A 13980-nucleotide genomic window follows, 5' to 3' on the forward strand; every position below is an offset into this window, starting at 1 on the left:
GAACCCACTCAACAGCTCTGCAAGGGTGATATTACATCTCCATTTTACGGATGAAGGAATTGAGCTTTAGTGGAGCTAAGTGGCCCAAAATAACACACTGAGTAAATCTCAGATCTATCTTCTGCCTAAGCAGACCTCTGACCCACAGCATGATGGTGCTCTTCCAATCAGCAGCAGTGGAGGGAGGGGTGCCGTGGGAAAGAGGATGCAGAGATGCTGGGTTCACATGCCCCCCTACCAACCCTTCCACTCTTTCTGGCAGAGTCTGGGGCAAGACAGTCTCTGTATGTGTGAAAGGAACTCAAAGACATCTCTAGACAACACCATCTGGAATCACCATGGTTGGTGAGTAGGCTTAGAGTCTGGGTGTCTCCAGTAGTGTGCCCCCTTCCCTGCCTCCAGCATATCTTGAACCCAGTTCATAGGTGGGATTTCTGCCCTGCCTCTGCCCCATGGTCGCAGTTCCGCTCCTATTTCACTGGACCAAAATCGAGGTGTGGGCCAGGCTGCACTCCCTTCGGAAGCTCTAGGGGATAATCTGTTCTTGACCTTGTCTAGCTTCTGGTGGCTGCTGGTACTCTGATTTGAAGCCACACCCATGCCTTCTGCTCTGTCTGTGTAAAATCTCCCTTTGTCTTCCTTTTACTGAGGATACATGCGATTGTATTTAGGGTGCACCTGATAATCCAGGATAATCTCCCCATCTCAAGATCCTTAATTTAATCACATCTGCAAAGGAGGACCCCCCCACTCCCTTTGCCACATAAAGTAACATTCACAAACTCCAGGGATTAGGATGTAGGGGTCATTTTTCCACCTACCACAGTAGGTGATCAACAAAAAGGAATTTCCTTCTCATTCCTGCTGGAAATCATTCTCTGGCAATGTGCAGAGCTAAGAAGAATTTTGTACAGCTGGAGATTACCGTGGGCCCTGTCGGAAGAAGTAAGATGCATGTTTGTTGAATATGGGCCGTGCATGGGCACCATAACGTATCGCCTGGTTAGGAAGTACGTGTTAATATTCCCATTTGACAGAAAGGAAACTGAGACCCAAAGAGCAAGTGGTCAATGAAGGAAAAGCAGGGCAGTTGAAAGCAAATGAAACTAGTGGTTCAAACTTTGGTTTCTGATAAACCTTTTTGACCTTATCAAGTTGCTATCAAAGACTAGGGTAACTACTCGATGGATCGCGCCACCTGGTGTCCATGCAGAGTAACTCTTCTGGGAACCGGCCTGCTCTGCGTTCTGGGACTGGCTTCTTCACTGTCTGCTTTCCTACTGTGGGACAGGTTATTGGGAGTGCTGTGGACATTGAGGCTTTCTGGCCCTGGAGATCTAGGTTTGAAGTTCAGCTCTGCCACTGACTGAATGACCTGGGGCAAGTCACTTCTCCTCTTCTGAACTTTAAATCTAAAATGAAAATGACATCTCTGAGAGTTATGGAGAGATCTTGGGAAAGTATTTTGTAAATGGAATAACTGGAGGCAATGAAAAGAAGCATTATCTGCAATAAAACAGGTCTGGATTCATTTAGAAAAATACTTATTGTGCACCTGCTGTATGCAAGGCACTGTTCTGGATGTGGGAATGTAAGAACAAATAAAACAGACAAAATTCATGTTTCCCTGGAGTTAACATTCTAACATTCTGGTTTCTGAGTCATTCATTCATTTATTCATTTATCTACAAATAGTTTTCTGGTAGCACTGTGTGCCAGGCAATTTCCTAAGCAATGGGCATAGAGGGGATCCAATATGGCTAGAGCACAGGGGGCAAGAGCACAGGGTTGGGCAGAGACAGCGCCAGGCTTTATGGGGCCTAAAGCTTATAAAATGTAGAGTATTCTTTTTTTTTTTTTTTTTAAAGAAGATGTTGGGGGTTTCCCTGGTGGCACAGTGGTTGAGAGTCCGCCTGCCAATGCAGGGGACACGGGTTCGTGCCCCGGTCCGGGAGGATCCCACATGCCGTGGAGCGGCTGGGCCCGTGGGCCATGGCCGCTGGGTCTGCGCGTCTGGAGCCTGTTGCTCCGCAGCTGGAGGGGCCGTGACAGTGGGAGGCCCGCGTGCTGCAAAAAAAAAAAAAAAAAAAAAAGAAGATGTTGGGGTAGGAGTTTATTAATTAATTTATTTTTGCTGTGTTGGGTCTTCGTTTCTGTGTGAGGGCTTTCTCTAGTTGTGGCAAGCGGGGGCCACTCTTCATCGCGGTGCGTGGGCCTCTCACTATCGCCGTCTCTCTTGTTGCGGAGCACAGGCTCCAGACGCGCAGGTTCAGTAGTTGTGGCTCACGGGCCCGGTTGCTCCACGGCATGTGGGATCCTCCCAGACCAGGGCTCGAACCTGTGTCTCCTGCATTAGCAGGCAGATTCTCAACCACTGCGCCACCAGGGAAGCCCGAGTATTCTTTTCTTAAAGAAAAAGAATAAAGTCATAAATACAGAACTAGGTTAGAAAGGGAAATTGCTTCTAGAATGACAGAAGAAATAACAAATTATAAAATGTTAAAAGCTGACAATCATAAAATCTGGAAACATAGTATAATATTTTATTAATTAGCTGCCATGACATGGTTCTATAATAATTTTTTCTCTACATTTTTTGCTGTATATTCTTTGACCATATACTCATAAGACAATGATTTTGTTGTCTTTTTATAAAAATATGAAGATGATAATTTAGTGTTTACAAGATTGATTAACGTTTTTGGTGGATAATTTAAACAATTTTCTTTAAGGTGTAAAGCTTAATGCCATGTAAATCCTTAGGATTATTGTCAAATTTGAGAAAACCTCTAAATTTCTTTCATACATGAGCTATAAGTCTTTTTATATAGTGACTAAGCTTAAATACTTTTTGGGTTGACAGCACATTAACTAGTTTTATTGTCAGCATCCCCATGTGGTGGCATAATATGAATTCTACATTATCTTCATCCATATCAGTATTTCATGTCAAATAAGTGAGATATTTGAATCTTTCCCCAAATGTATTTATATAATTCACTCCTTTAAATTAATTAGATTATCACAACAATCTACAAGTGTATTCATTACTTTGATTTGAAATGTATCTATTCCTCTTAATGAATTACCGTTGCCCTTTGGTATCTGCGGGGCAATTATTCTCCCACAGATACCAAAATCCACGGATGCTCAAGTCCCTTATGTAAAATGACATAATATTTGCATATAACCTACTCACACCCTCCCCATACTTTAAATCATCTCTAGATTACTTATAATACCTAATACAGTGTAAATGCTATGTAAATAGTTGCCACTGTGTGGCAAATTTAAGTTTCGCTTTTTGGAAATTTCTGGAATTTTTTTTCAAATATTTTTGCTGAGGTTGATTGAAACCACGGATGCAGAGCCTGTGGATACGGAGGGCCTACCATACTACTTTTGTTACCATCTACAGGCCATTTCTTCTGTAAGACATTGCTAGGGCAGAAATGCTTAGTAAGGTATGACCCAACACAATGAGATCATACAACACTCAAATTCCCTCATGGACATAGTCGCTGTTTACAGTTCGCCATATCCCTACAAACATAGGACTTTGATATCTTCTAGTTTGTGCAATTCCTATCAGAAAGGAAGAAAAAACGTGCAGTGCATTTATAATTGTATAGGCTGCACTGCCAAATATACTTCTGCTTTTAACCAGGCTTTGTGGGGAGCCAAATCCTCTGCATATAGTTTAATACATCTGATGATCAGAAGAATTTTCTGTAGATTAGCTCTAGCACTGTATGTTCCAAATCTTGTTTTCCACCCATTTTGCACTGATGCTGGGCAATGATACAACATGTGGCCCTGCACCTTCCTGTCACAGTGCAGGGTGAGTCAGCACAGTGGACAATAGGGATATTCCTGGAAGCCATTCCTACACTGAGACGGACAGCAATGACACAACTAAAGATGAAAGGGGCTGTGAACTGTATAAATTGATCCTTCTTGTCCTAATCTGTTCAGGCTGCTATAACAAACTACCATAGACTGGGTGGCTAAACAACAAACATTTGTTTCTCACAGTTCTGGAGGCTGGGAAGTCCAAGATCAAGTTGCCAGCAGATTTGGTGTCCGGTGAGAACCTGCTCTCTAGTTCACAGACAGCTGTCTTCTTGCTGTGTCTTCACAAGGCAGAAAGGTTGAAAGGTCTCCTTTATAAGGGCACTAATCCCATATTATTAACCCATCAGGGTGGAGCCTTCATGACCTAATTACCTCCCAAAGGCCCCATCTCCCAATACCATCACATTGGGGATTAGGATTTCAACATATGAATTTGGAGGGACACAAACATTCAATCCATAACACCTCTGAACCTAAATTAATGTACACCTAACTCAACTCTGCCTTAGCTGCATCCTTCAGGTACTCCATTGCCACAATACAGTATGATAAATGGAGAGTTGAAAGACATCGATCTTAAAGGATTACCATTAAATATCTTACTTCTGCAATGTTTACAAAAACACACACCCAGGTGAACACACTGCTATGTTTCTCCCAGGGCCTTGGAGGGGCCCATGCAAGCAAGGGCCCTGAAACTGAAGATTCATTGTGGTCAGGATAAATCCACCCATAGGACATGAAGCTAGAATAATAAGTAAGGGGGAGACTATGCAGGACCCTGTAGTTGTTAGGAGGGAGTTTGTTTTTATTCTAAGAGCAACAGGAGGACTTAGAGGGCTTTAAAGGGGGGAGACTCTTCTGGCTTCAGTGTGGACAATGGGCTCAAGGAAGGCAAGTGACATGAGGGAGATTGCTGAGAAAGCTGTTGGAGCTTTTCCAGGAGGGAAGTAGCTTAGACCAGGGTAGAGAGGGTAGAGGCAGTGAGAAGTGGATAAAGTCCTATTTGAAGGTGGAGTGATGGGCTTGCTTATGGAGTGATATTAAGGTAGAGGTGAGGTTGGCATCAAGGGCATCTCCCAGATGTCTGCCTGAGTGGTCATTGTGATACCATTCCCTGAGGTGGGAAAAGGGGAGCTAAACCCGAGCTGAATTCTGCCTCTAACATCCCCAACTATGTGACCCTGGACAGGTGGCTTCTCCCTCCAGGCCATTTCCTCATCTCAAAAGGAGGGAAATTACTAACTACCTTGTGAGGTTGTTTGAAGAGTAAATAAGACAACCCATCAGCAAGGAGCCTGGGACCTTATCAATAACCTATATATTGGATGCCATTGTTATTCCAAGATTTATCAGTATTTACTATGAAGTTCAAGGGAGGAAAACAGCCTTTGATCCATATGCTTTTGTATGATTTTTCTTATGTTGTAGCAGTTGGCTTTAGCTATTGAAAGCTGTGATATTCCAGGCAGGAAAATGTTTGCTGTCCCTAAAGTGCTGGTCAACGTGAATGATCTTTTTAACAACAACAATAATGATAGCTAATATTTATTGAGCAGTTATTATTGCTAGGCTCTTTACATGCTTCATCTCACTCATCTCTTACAATACCCTATGGCACAGGTACTTTTATTATCATCATTTCCATTTTACAGATGAGAAAAACTAAGGTTAAAGAGATTTAATAACTCTGCAGGGACCTCCTCGCTCTAAGTGCAAAAGATGAGACATCGTCCTGGTGATGTTCAGAGGCCAAGCAGAGGGGTCAGACATTACCACCCCTCACAATTGTTTTGCAGTGACTAGTGACCGGGTCGCTGAACAGATAAGCTCCAAGAGCAAGCACCACGCGGGAAACTGCTCTCAGTGTCCCCCATCCCCGCCCCGGTCCGGGTCCCTGTCCCCTGCCCCGCCCTTTGCCCCACCCACTCATGCCGCTGGCCCTTAGCCCCGCCCACCCTGCCGCCCCGCCCTAGGCCTGCCCTGTTCCCCGCCCACTGCCCCGCCTATAGCCCCGTGCCGTCCCCATATGCCCCTCCCCTCGCCCCGCCCCGGTCCACTGCCCCGCCCCTCCCCGCCCTGTAGCCCGGCCGCGCACTCCCAGACGCACAGCAGCTCAGGGCGTGGAGCGCCAGAGATCTAACGCGAGGATCTAGCGACTCCTCCTCCAGCCCCTGTTCGGGCACGCCTCGCTTCAGACCCAGCGCTGGAAGTAGGGCGATGGGCGGGACCCGGGGGCTGGAGGCGGGCTGGATCACGGCGGCCGCGGCCACCCTCATCCCCACATGTGTGCCGCCGGGCTCTTCACCGGCACGAGCCCTGAGGGACCCCGCCTGAGGGGAGGCAATGGGCGCTTGCGGTCACTCCTCAGCCTCGGTGTCCCTCTCTGAGTACCCGGCCTTCAACTCTGAGGAGTCGTGTGTGGAGGGAGCCCTAGGCGTCCGAGCCCTTGGCTCTCGCCGTCTTCTCCTCACACCCCTGCCCCGCTCCCCGACCCCAGCACCTTCCATTCCTCGCCCCTCCCCCCTTCTCTCTTCCCGGAAGGAGCGCCCTCTGTGGCTCTGTCCACCCCCGACGCCACCCGCCCCCAGGGTCCGCTTTCTAACCCTTCCTCCCGCCCTCTGCTCCCCTTCGCCCACCGCCCTCACTCTCCTCACTGGGACCCTCTTCCACGAATTAAGCCTCCTCCCTGTCTCCTAGTTCCATGTGCTATCCTTAGCTTTACTTTGCATGAAGTCAATTCAACCTAGAAATAACTCACAGGACAATGGGGCTTCTGTGGGGGATTTTTTGTGGGGTAGGGTAGGAAAATCAACGTCTCAGGAAAATCAACGTCTCAGGAATAGTAAATCACAGGGTTGTTTTTTTCTTAAAGTTTACTGGTAATCATACACCTGGGAGCAATTGAAAAAGACAAATTGGAATTTATTCTAAATTACCAGACACAGGAGAAAGGAAGAAAGTGGAGCCAAGGCAGGCAGAGGCCACACACATTAAAATCTCTAGCTGTCCCATTGAGGAATGTGGTTCGGTAGATTGCATAACCTTTATTTTGGGCCCAATGATTTGATTCTTGGGGTGAAAATGGGCATTGATCAAAGGTCATCTAAGTTTTTAATTCCGTGGCTGATTTTGTTTTTGTATTCGCTTTGGTTCAGTTTTCTCTTTTATCAGAACTTTAAGTAGGAAAGAAGTTAAAAAATGGTTCTCTAGTGGCAGTTTAAGATTACCTATATGTAAACAATGACTTGATTCTTCTCTAGAAGTCAGCCAAAGCGTTATGACATTCCTTTGCCTAGTACTGGAGCCTTATGATGTTATTGAGAATAGTACAATTTGTGGAAATGTGCATAATTATTTTGTCTTTAAGTGAAGGTTTTCTTTTACTATTCTTATTTCAAAACATTAAATTGGATTCTTTTTTTTCTTTCCTTCCTCTGATTCTTTTCCTATAGTTTCTTTTCTTTTTTTAAAAAAAATTATTTATTTTTTGGCTGTGTTGGGTCTTCATTGCTGCGCGCGGGCTTTCTCTAGTTGCGGCGAGCGGGGGATACTCTTCGTTTCGTTGCAGTGCGTGGGCTTCTCATTGCGGTGGCTTCTCGTGTTGCAGAGCACGGGCTCTAGGCTCATGGACTTCAGTAGTTCTGGCACACGGGCTCAGCAGTTGTGGCTCACAGGCTCTAGAGCTCAGCCTCAGTAGTTGTGGTGCACGGACTTAGTTGCTCCACGGCATGTGGGATCTTCCCGGACCAGGGCTTGAACCCGTGTCCCCTGCATTGGCAGGCGGATTCTTAACCACTGCGCCACCAGGGAAGCCCAATATAGTTTTGTATTTTAAATAAAAGTTTCTTTTTATAAGAAAATAATTTGAATTGAATAATGCATTGAATTAGAAGATAATCTATTTTATATAATTAATGAAAAATGGTTTTGCTTGCTGTAAAATAGCACTGAAAGATTTTTGTATCAAAATTTAAATGTCTTTTAATGTTCTCTGTAGTTCATTAAATACTACTAAGGAATACGGGCACCATGTTCTACACACATGTGCTTATGAGTAAGCGAGGGCCATTGGCCAAAATCTGGCTTGCAGCTCACTGGGAGAAGAAACTCACAAAGGCCCATGTATTTGAATGTAATCTAGAAATAACCATTGAAAAAATTCTTTCACCTAAGGTATGTTATTCATTAAAATTATAGTATGTATTTGCTATGACTTATGGAGAGGAAAGGAATTAAAATACATTATATCATGAAATATATTTCCAAGGAAGCTTTACTTCTTAAATGGTCTTCTCTTTTTTATTTCCTATAGCATTTATTTTCTGGACATAAACATATATTGATTTCTGTTGGTAATTAACTCTTATATGTTTATCATAAATTGATTGGATCCTGAAGGATAGAGGCCATGTTTTATACATATTTTGTGATTGTTTCTTATTCCCTAACAAAATATTGTATGCACAGTAGGTACCAAATGAGTATTTCTTAGAAAAATAATGGGTGAATGAATAGGGAGAGTAGAAAGAAAGGAGGATTGAGTATAAATCAAAATATATATGAAGTCACTTCATAAGCAAGGTACTATGTTCATTATAAAATACTATAACAAGCTATTAGAATTTGCATTAAAATATCATTTAAATATTTTTATACGTTAAGTAGTTTTCTTCTTGAGAGAAGGATGAATTATAATTGAAAATTTACCATGTGTCAGGCATTGGGCTAGACTTTATGTATGTTCATTAGTTTAATTAATCTTCACAATAACCCTATGAGATAGGCTTCTTTTAGCCTCAGTGAAGTGTGGTAATTAAGAGCATGAACTTCTGAGTTGGTCAAATTTAAATGTAATTCCTCCTCTATCACTGAATAGTTTTGTTACTTTGGGCATGCTGCTTATCATGTCCGAGTCTCAGTTTTTGCTTCTGTAAATAGAGGTTGTTGTCCAAATTAAATAAATTAGTGTATGAAAAGCTCTGAGGACAATGCCTGGCACAAAATAAGTATATAATAAATTGTAGCCATTATTAATAAATTGAAGTTCAGGAAGGTTAAATGACTCAGCCTCAGCAACTGAGCCAAGGCTTGACCCCAAGTCTGCCCGACTGCAAAGGTTATATACTTCCCATAAAACCAATAATAGCATACTTCACTTAAATGCCATATTAGATTATCTTCACTGAATAAAAAAGTTAATCATTTTACAAGGTGAGGTAAAAGTTAAGTGATTCACCTTAAATAAGAATACAAAATGTCTGCTTTTTAAAGAGAAGACATTCTTATTATTTTATAATTTTCAAAGAACAGAGTTTATGAATCTAATTTTTAATATTCTAATACTTTAAAAATTTTTTGAAAGGTGAAAATTGCACTTCGAACTTCAGGACACCTTCTTTTGGGAGTTGTTCGAATCTATAATAGGAAGGCAAAGTATCTTTTGGCAGATTGCAGTGAAGCATTGCTTAAAATGAAGATGACATTTCGCCCAGGTATACATGCAATATTGATTTGTCTCACTCATCTTTGTTCCCTTTTGCATTTTTATTTTGGGTGGGCTCTTTTAATTGGCAGCACTCTGTAGTTCCAGTGTGAGTATGGTGAATGTAAACTTCCTTCTGACTGAATCTAAGTTTCCATGGTTAAGAAAAAATTATATTATTTTCCTTGCTCTTTTCCTGTGTTTGCAGGAAGAGGTTATGCTTTCAAAAACTTGGAATGTTCCTGCATATTTACACAAGAAATATACTTAATGCTACCACACTTGTGTAAGAAACTCTGATATTCAGTTTTAATGGGTCACTTGGTTTGCCATATCTGTTTTTGCCTTTATGAGATAAATTAGAAATAGTGTGATTGACAAAACCTAGATATCAGTAATTGTCATTGTTTTCACAATTCTCAAGACTCTAAGTACAATAGCATGCTATTTATGAAATATTATAGAAAATTTTTAGGCATTCCAAAGTGCTAGAGATTTACATATGTCATAAATAGAACGCTTTCAAATTTTTATTTTAGTTTTAAGACTTTAGTCATTTTCCACCTTGTATTATGTTTATCTAGGTACAGACCTTGCCTCTCACACTAGACTGCAAACTCGTTGAAGGCAACATCTTTGTCATACTTATTTTCTGAATCTCTTATAGTGCTTGTCTCAGTGCCTTGCACATACTGTTCCCTCAGTTAATATGCGTGAATCAGGATTGACAAGTTTTTTTTTCTTTATTTAAAATATCTGTAGAAACTCTTAGTAGATTTATAATTATATCAAATATGGTTCAGTGAAATAAATTTGTTCATTATTTCACTTATATATTCCATAAATATTTATTGATCTCATACTTTGTGTGAAACACTATGTTAGGCTCTGGGATACAAGGACAAACAAGACAAATAAGGTCCCTTTGAGCCTGGTGAGAAAATCAGATAATGAAAAAGATTTTCTAAAAAAATTATTATAATAATTATAGATTGTGCTATGAAGGAATATAAAAAGAGTACTACTACAGAAAATAAGAGAGAAGTGTATTTTAGTTAGGCTAATTGGGAAAAGCCTTTCTGAGAGGAAAGAATTTAAGCTCAGACTTGAAGAATGAGAAGTATCCAGCCATGTAAGAAGTCCATGAGGGAATAGCATTCCGGAGAGAGGGAACTGCAAGAGCAAAGGTCTTGAGGTGGTAAAGTGCTTGACTCATTCAGAGAGCAAAAAGACCAGTACGGTTGGAGTAGAGTGAGTACGGGAAGGTGTTGTTAGATGATGCCTATAGGTTTTGTAGGGATACAGGGCCCTGATTAGAAATTTGGATTTTATTTAAGTGCACTAGGGAAGTCCCTGAGTCATTTTACGTATGGGGGTGATCTGATATAATTGCATATTTAAAATATCACTCTGGCTGTTTTGTAGAGAATAGACTGAAGAGGAGCAGGAGTGGATACAGGGAAACCAGTTAGGAGACTAAACAGTTAGTCCAGTGAGAGAAAGTAGAGATTTAGTTGGAAGTTGATTTTATATAGCATCATGGCTTATTGAATGTGGTATTTTATCCTTTTCAGGACTGGTTGACCTTCCAAAAGAGGATCTCGAAGCAGCTTACAATGCGATCACATTGCCAGAAGAATTTCATGATTTTGATCCCCAAAATATGAAGTAAATTATTTTATTTTCCTTCAATTTGATTTTCCTGATATTTTGTTGTTTTACATTTTCAGATTTCATGAATGCAGATGGAACATAGTTAACAACTGAAATACACATGCAGTTGACAAAGACTTAAATTTAGTGTGAAAGTTCAAAGTAGAAAACCAAAAATGTATCATTATATTTGCTGAATGTAGTTTGCAATATTGACAGTATATTCATTCATTCAATATTTGTTGGGTGCCTGCCATATGCCAAGCACTGTTCTAGGCACTGAGGAGATAGCTCCTGGCCGCATGAATCTTATATTTTAGTTGGGGGAGACAGGTAATAAACAAACAAGTAAATATATAGTATGCTAGGAGATGATCAGCATTATGAAGAGAAATAGAAAATAAAATAACAGAGAGATTAGAAAAGGCTTTTCTAATAAGGTCCAAACAGAAATCTAAAGGAAATGAAGGAACAAATCATTCAGTAATGTGGGGAAGAATGTTCCATGTAAAGCAAATGGAAAGGCTCTAAGGCAGAGCATGTTGGACCTATTCAAAGAACAGCAAGGAGGCAAGTGAGACTGGAGTGGAGTAAATGAAGGGCCCAGTGGTAGGAGATGAGGTCAGAGAAGTAGCTGGGGTGCAGATGATGGAGGGTGTCATAGGCTGTAATGAGGACTTTTCTTTTAGTCAGATAGGGAGCACAGGAGGGTTTTGAATAGGAAAGTGACTGGATCTGACTTGACTTCAACATGCTTCCTCTGGCTACATACTATAAGGGCGAAAGGAAGGAAGCAGAGAGCCTGTGAGAAGATTATTGCAGTAAGAAGTCCAGACAAGAGATGATAGTCTCTGTGATCAGTTCTCAGTCTTCATTCTATCAAGGTGGTAGCAGTCAAGTTATGGATATATTTTGGAGGCAGAGCTGACAGAGAAAGAGAGAAGTGAAGGTTGACTATATGATTTTTGGCATGAGAATGGAGTTACCAGTTTAATGAGATTAGGATAACTAGAGCATGGCAAGTTTAAAGAGGGCAAGGTAAAGGAAGTAAATTAGGTTTTGGATATAGGTTTTGAGATGACTGTTACACATCCAAGGGGAGTAGGTAGGTAGTTGAATATCTGGGTCGGAAATTCAGGAAGGATGTTTGATGGGATATATAAATTTGAGAGTTGTGAGTATGTAGATGGAACTTCAACCATGAGTCATAAGAAATCCCTGAGGGAATGAGTGTAGATTTGAGAGAGAGAGAGGTCTGAGGACTGAATGTTGGGTCATTCCTAATAGTTAATAATCTGGGAGATGAGGAAGAACTAATAAAGGAGATGGAAAAGGAACAGCCAGTGAGGTAGGAAGAAAATCAAGAGACAGTAGTATTGCAGAGGCCAAGAAGAGAATGTGTTCCATGAGGAAGGGAGTGAACATCAATTTCAAATGCTGTTGGGTATGGTAAGTAAGATAGGGACTGAGAATTGCCCATTGGATTTGACAACCTGGAGATCATAGTTCATTATATCATATGTATAATGAACTAGTGTTTGTAAGGAATACTATTGAGAAAATAAAATTCTCCTTTGTTTTTATAATAAAACATGTTTTTGTTTAAGGGTATTTGTTTGTTTTTCAGTATACTGCAAAATCATTGTGTTCTGTTCACATGCTTTCCTCAATCTTATGTTTCTCCATAGTGCTATTGATGTTTCAGAATACTTTACTCAGAACCAAAGCAAACCAGAAGAAATCACACTTAGAGAAGATTATGGCAATGATCTACTATTCCACACTGGGAGCTTTGGTGAGAATATTTGAGAAATTCAAATTACAAGTCATAATCAATTATATTTGCATTTTTGTATTAAAACAATGCCAAAGCTATTTCTATGCCAGTAGAAATATCTTTAGAATGAATGAGTTTTTTGATGTATAAATGTAACCCCCCAATAAGCTTATTCTTGCCTTTTTCTACTGTAGGTGTCAATGCCAAGACTCAGGCTTAGCCTATGCTTCCCTTCTCAGTGTACAACCGTTTATTAAATATCTACTATATGTCAGGTGCTATCACAGGCATGGGCAATACAAAGTTTAAAGAAGCATTTCCTGCTCTCAAGGAGCTTCAGGCTGGGAGAGAGACATATAAGTAAACAGTTGCTGTAGTTAACATATACACAAGGTTTTACACATGTGCTGCGTACAGAGCCTTCAAAATATATTTCCTCTAAATATATATCAATAACAGATTTTAAAATAGCTTGGGAGTGAGGAGGAAATACACACTAAATACACATTGATTGGGAAACAGAAACTGTTGAATGTAGTTTAGAATTAAAGCTATATGGTGTAATTTAACTATATAGTATTTGTTCTTTTTTATGGCGTTTACCACTCTCTGATTTGTATCACGATATTTATTGTATTGGTCTGTTTTGTTCTGAAAACTCCATGAGGGTAAGATCTGTGTCACATTCATCTTTGACTTTCTTATAGTGCCCAAAGCAGTGAGCATAGGAGAAGGCTGGCCTAAATTTGTCTTAGGTGGAGGAGGGTGATCAAGCATCAGTAATGCTCGAGCTACCTCGTAACCTCCACTTCTCATCCTGACTCTCCTTCCATAACTCTTATGATCTATAGCTGTGTTTCTCAAATGATTTGTGGTGAAGGACCAGTTTTATAATTTTTGTCAATTTCCTATCTGTCATGGAATGACACTTTTGTAAAATATAATAAAAATTAATTACTAGAAAAATTTAAAAACTTACTTAAAAATCAACATGTAGCCTCAAGTTTTTGTTATTAGATCCAACATGTATAAAATTACTCTGCGACGTTACATTAAAACTTTGTGAACATTTACCTCTAATTTGTGTATTTACTCTGTTGTGGACCAACACTGTCCACAGACCCTACTTTGAGTAGCACGCATCTCTTACTGGCTGTTACCCCAAACCTTGAAATATAACACATTGGTAAAAAGTTAATCATATTTCCTA

The 13980-nt window shown here is 40.6% G+C and overlaps 1 protein-coding gene across 1 annotated transcript in view; it reads left to right on the forward strand.

The window, feature by feature from the left end:
- Positions 1–6837: 6837 nt before the first annotated feature.
- The window catches only part of RAD21L1 (RAD21 cohesin complex component like 1), a 28252-nt gene continuing 21109 nt past the window's right edge, over positions 6838–13980 (forward strand). Inside the window, exons 1-4 of the mRNA XM_004272664.3 lie at positions 6838–8031; positions 9221–9350; positions 10915–11008; positions 12682–12788. Of these exons, the coding sequence (XP_004272712.1) occupies positions 7888–8031; positions 9221–9350; positions 10915–11008; positions 12682–12788 (475 nt within the window). The 5' untranslated portion in view covers positions 6838–7887. The remainder of the gene's footprint in view (positions 8032–9220; positions 9351–10914; positions 11009–12681; positions 12789–13980) is intronic.

This window comes from Orcinus orca, chromosome 16 (genome assembly GCF_937001465.1).
Source record: "Orcinus orca chromosome 16, mOrcOrc1.1, whole genome shotgun sequence".
Classification (NCBI taxonomy): Eukaryota; Metazoa; Chordata; class Mammalia; order Artiodactyla; family Delphinidae; genus Orcinus; species Orcinus orca.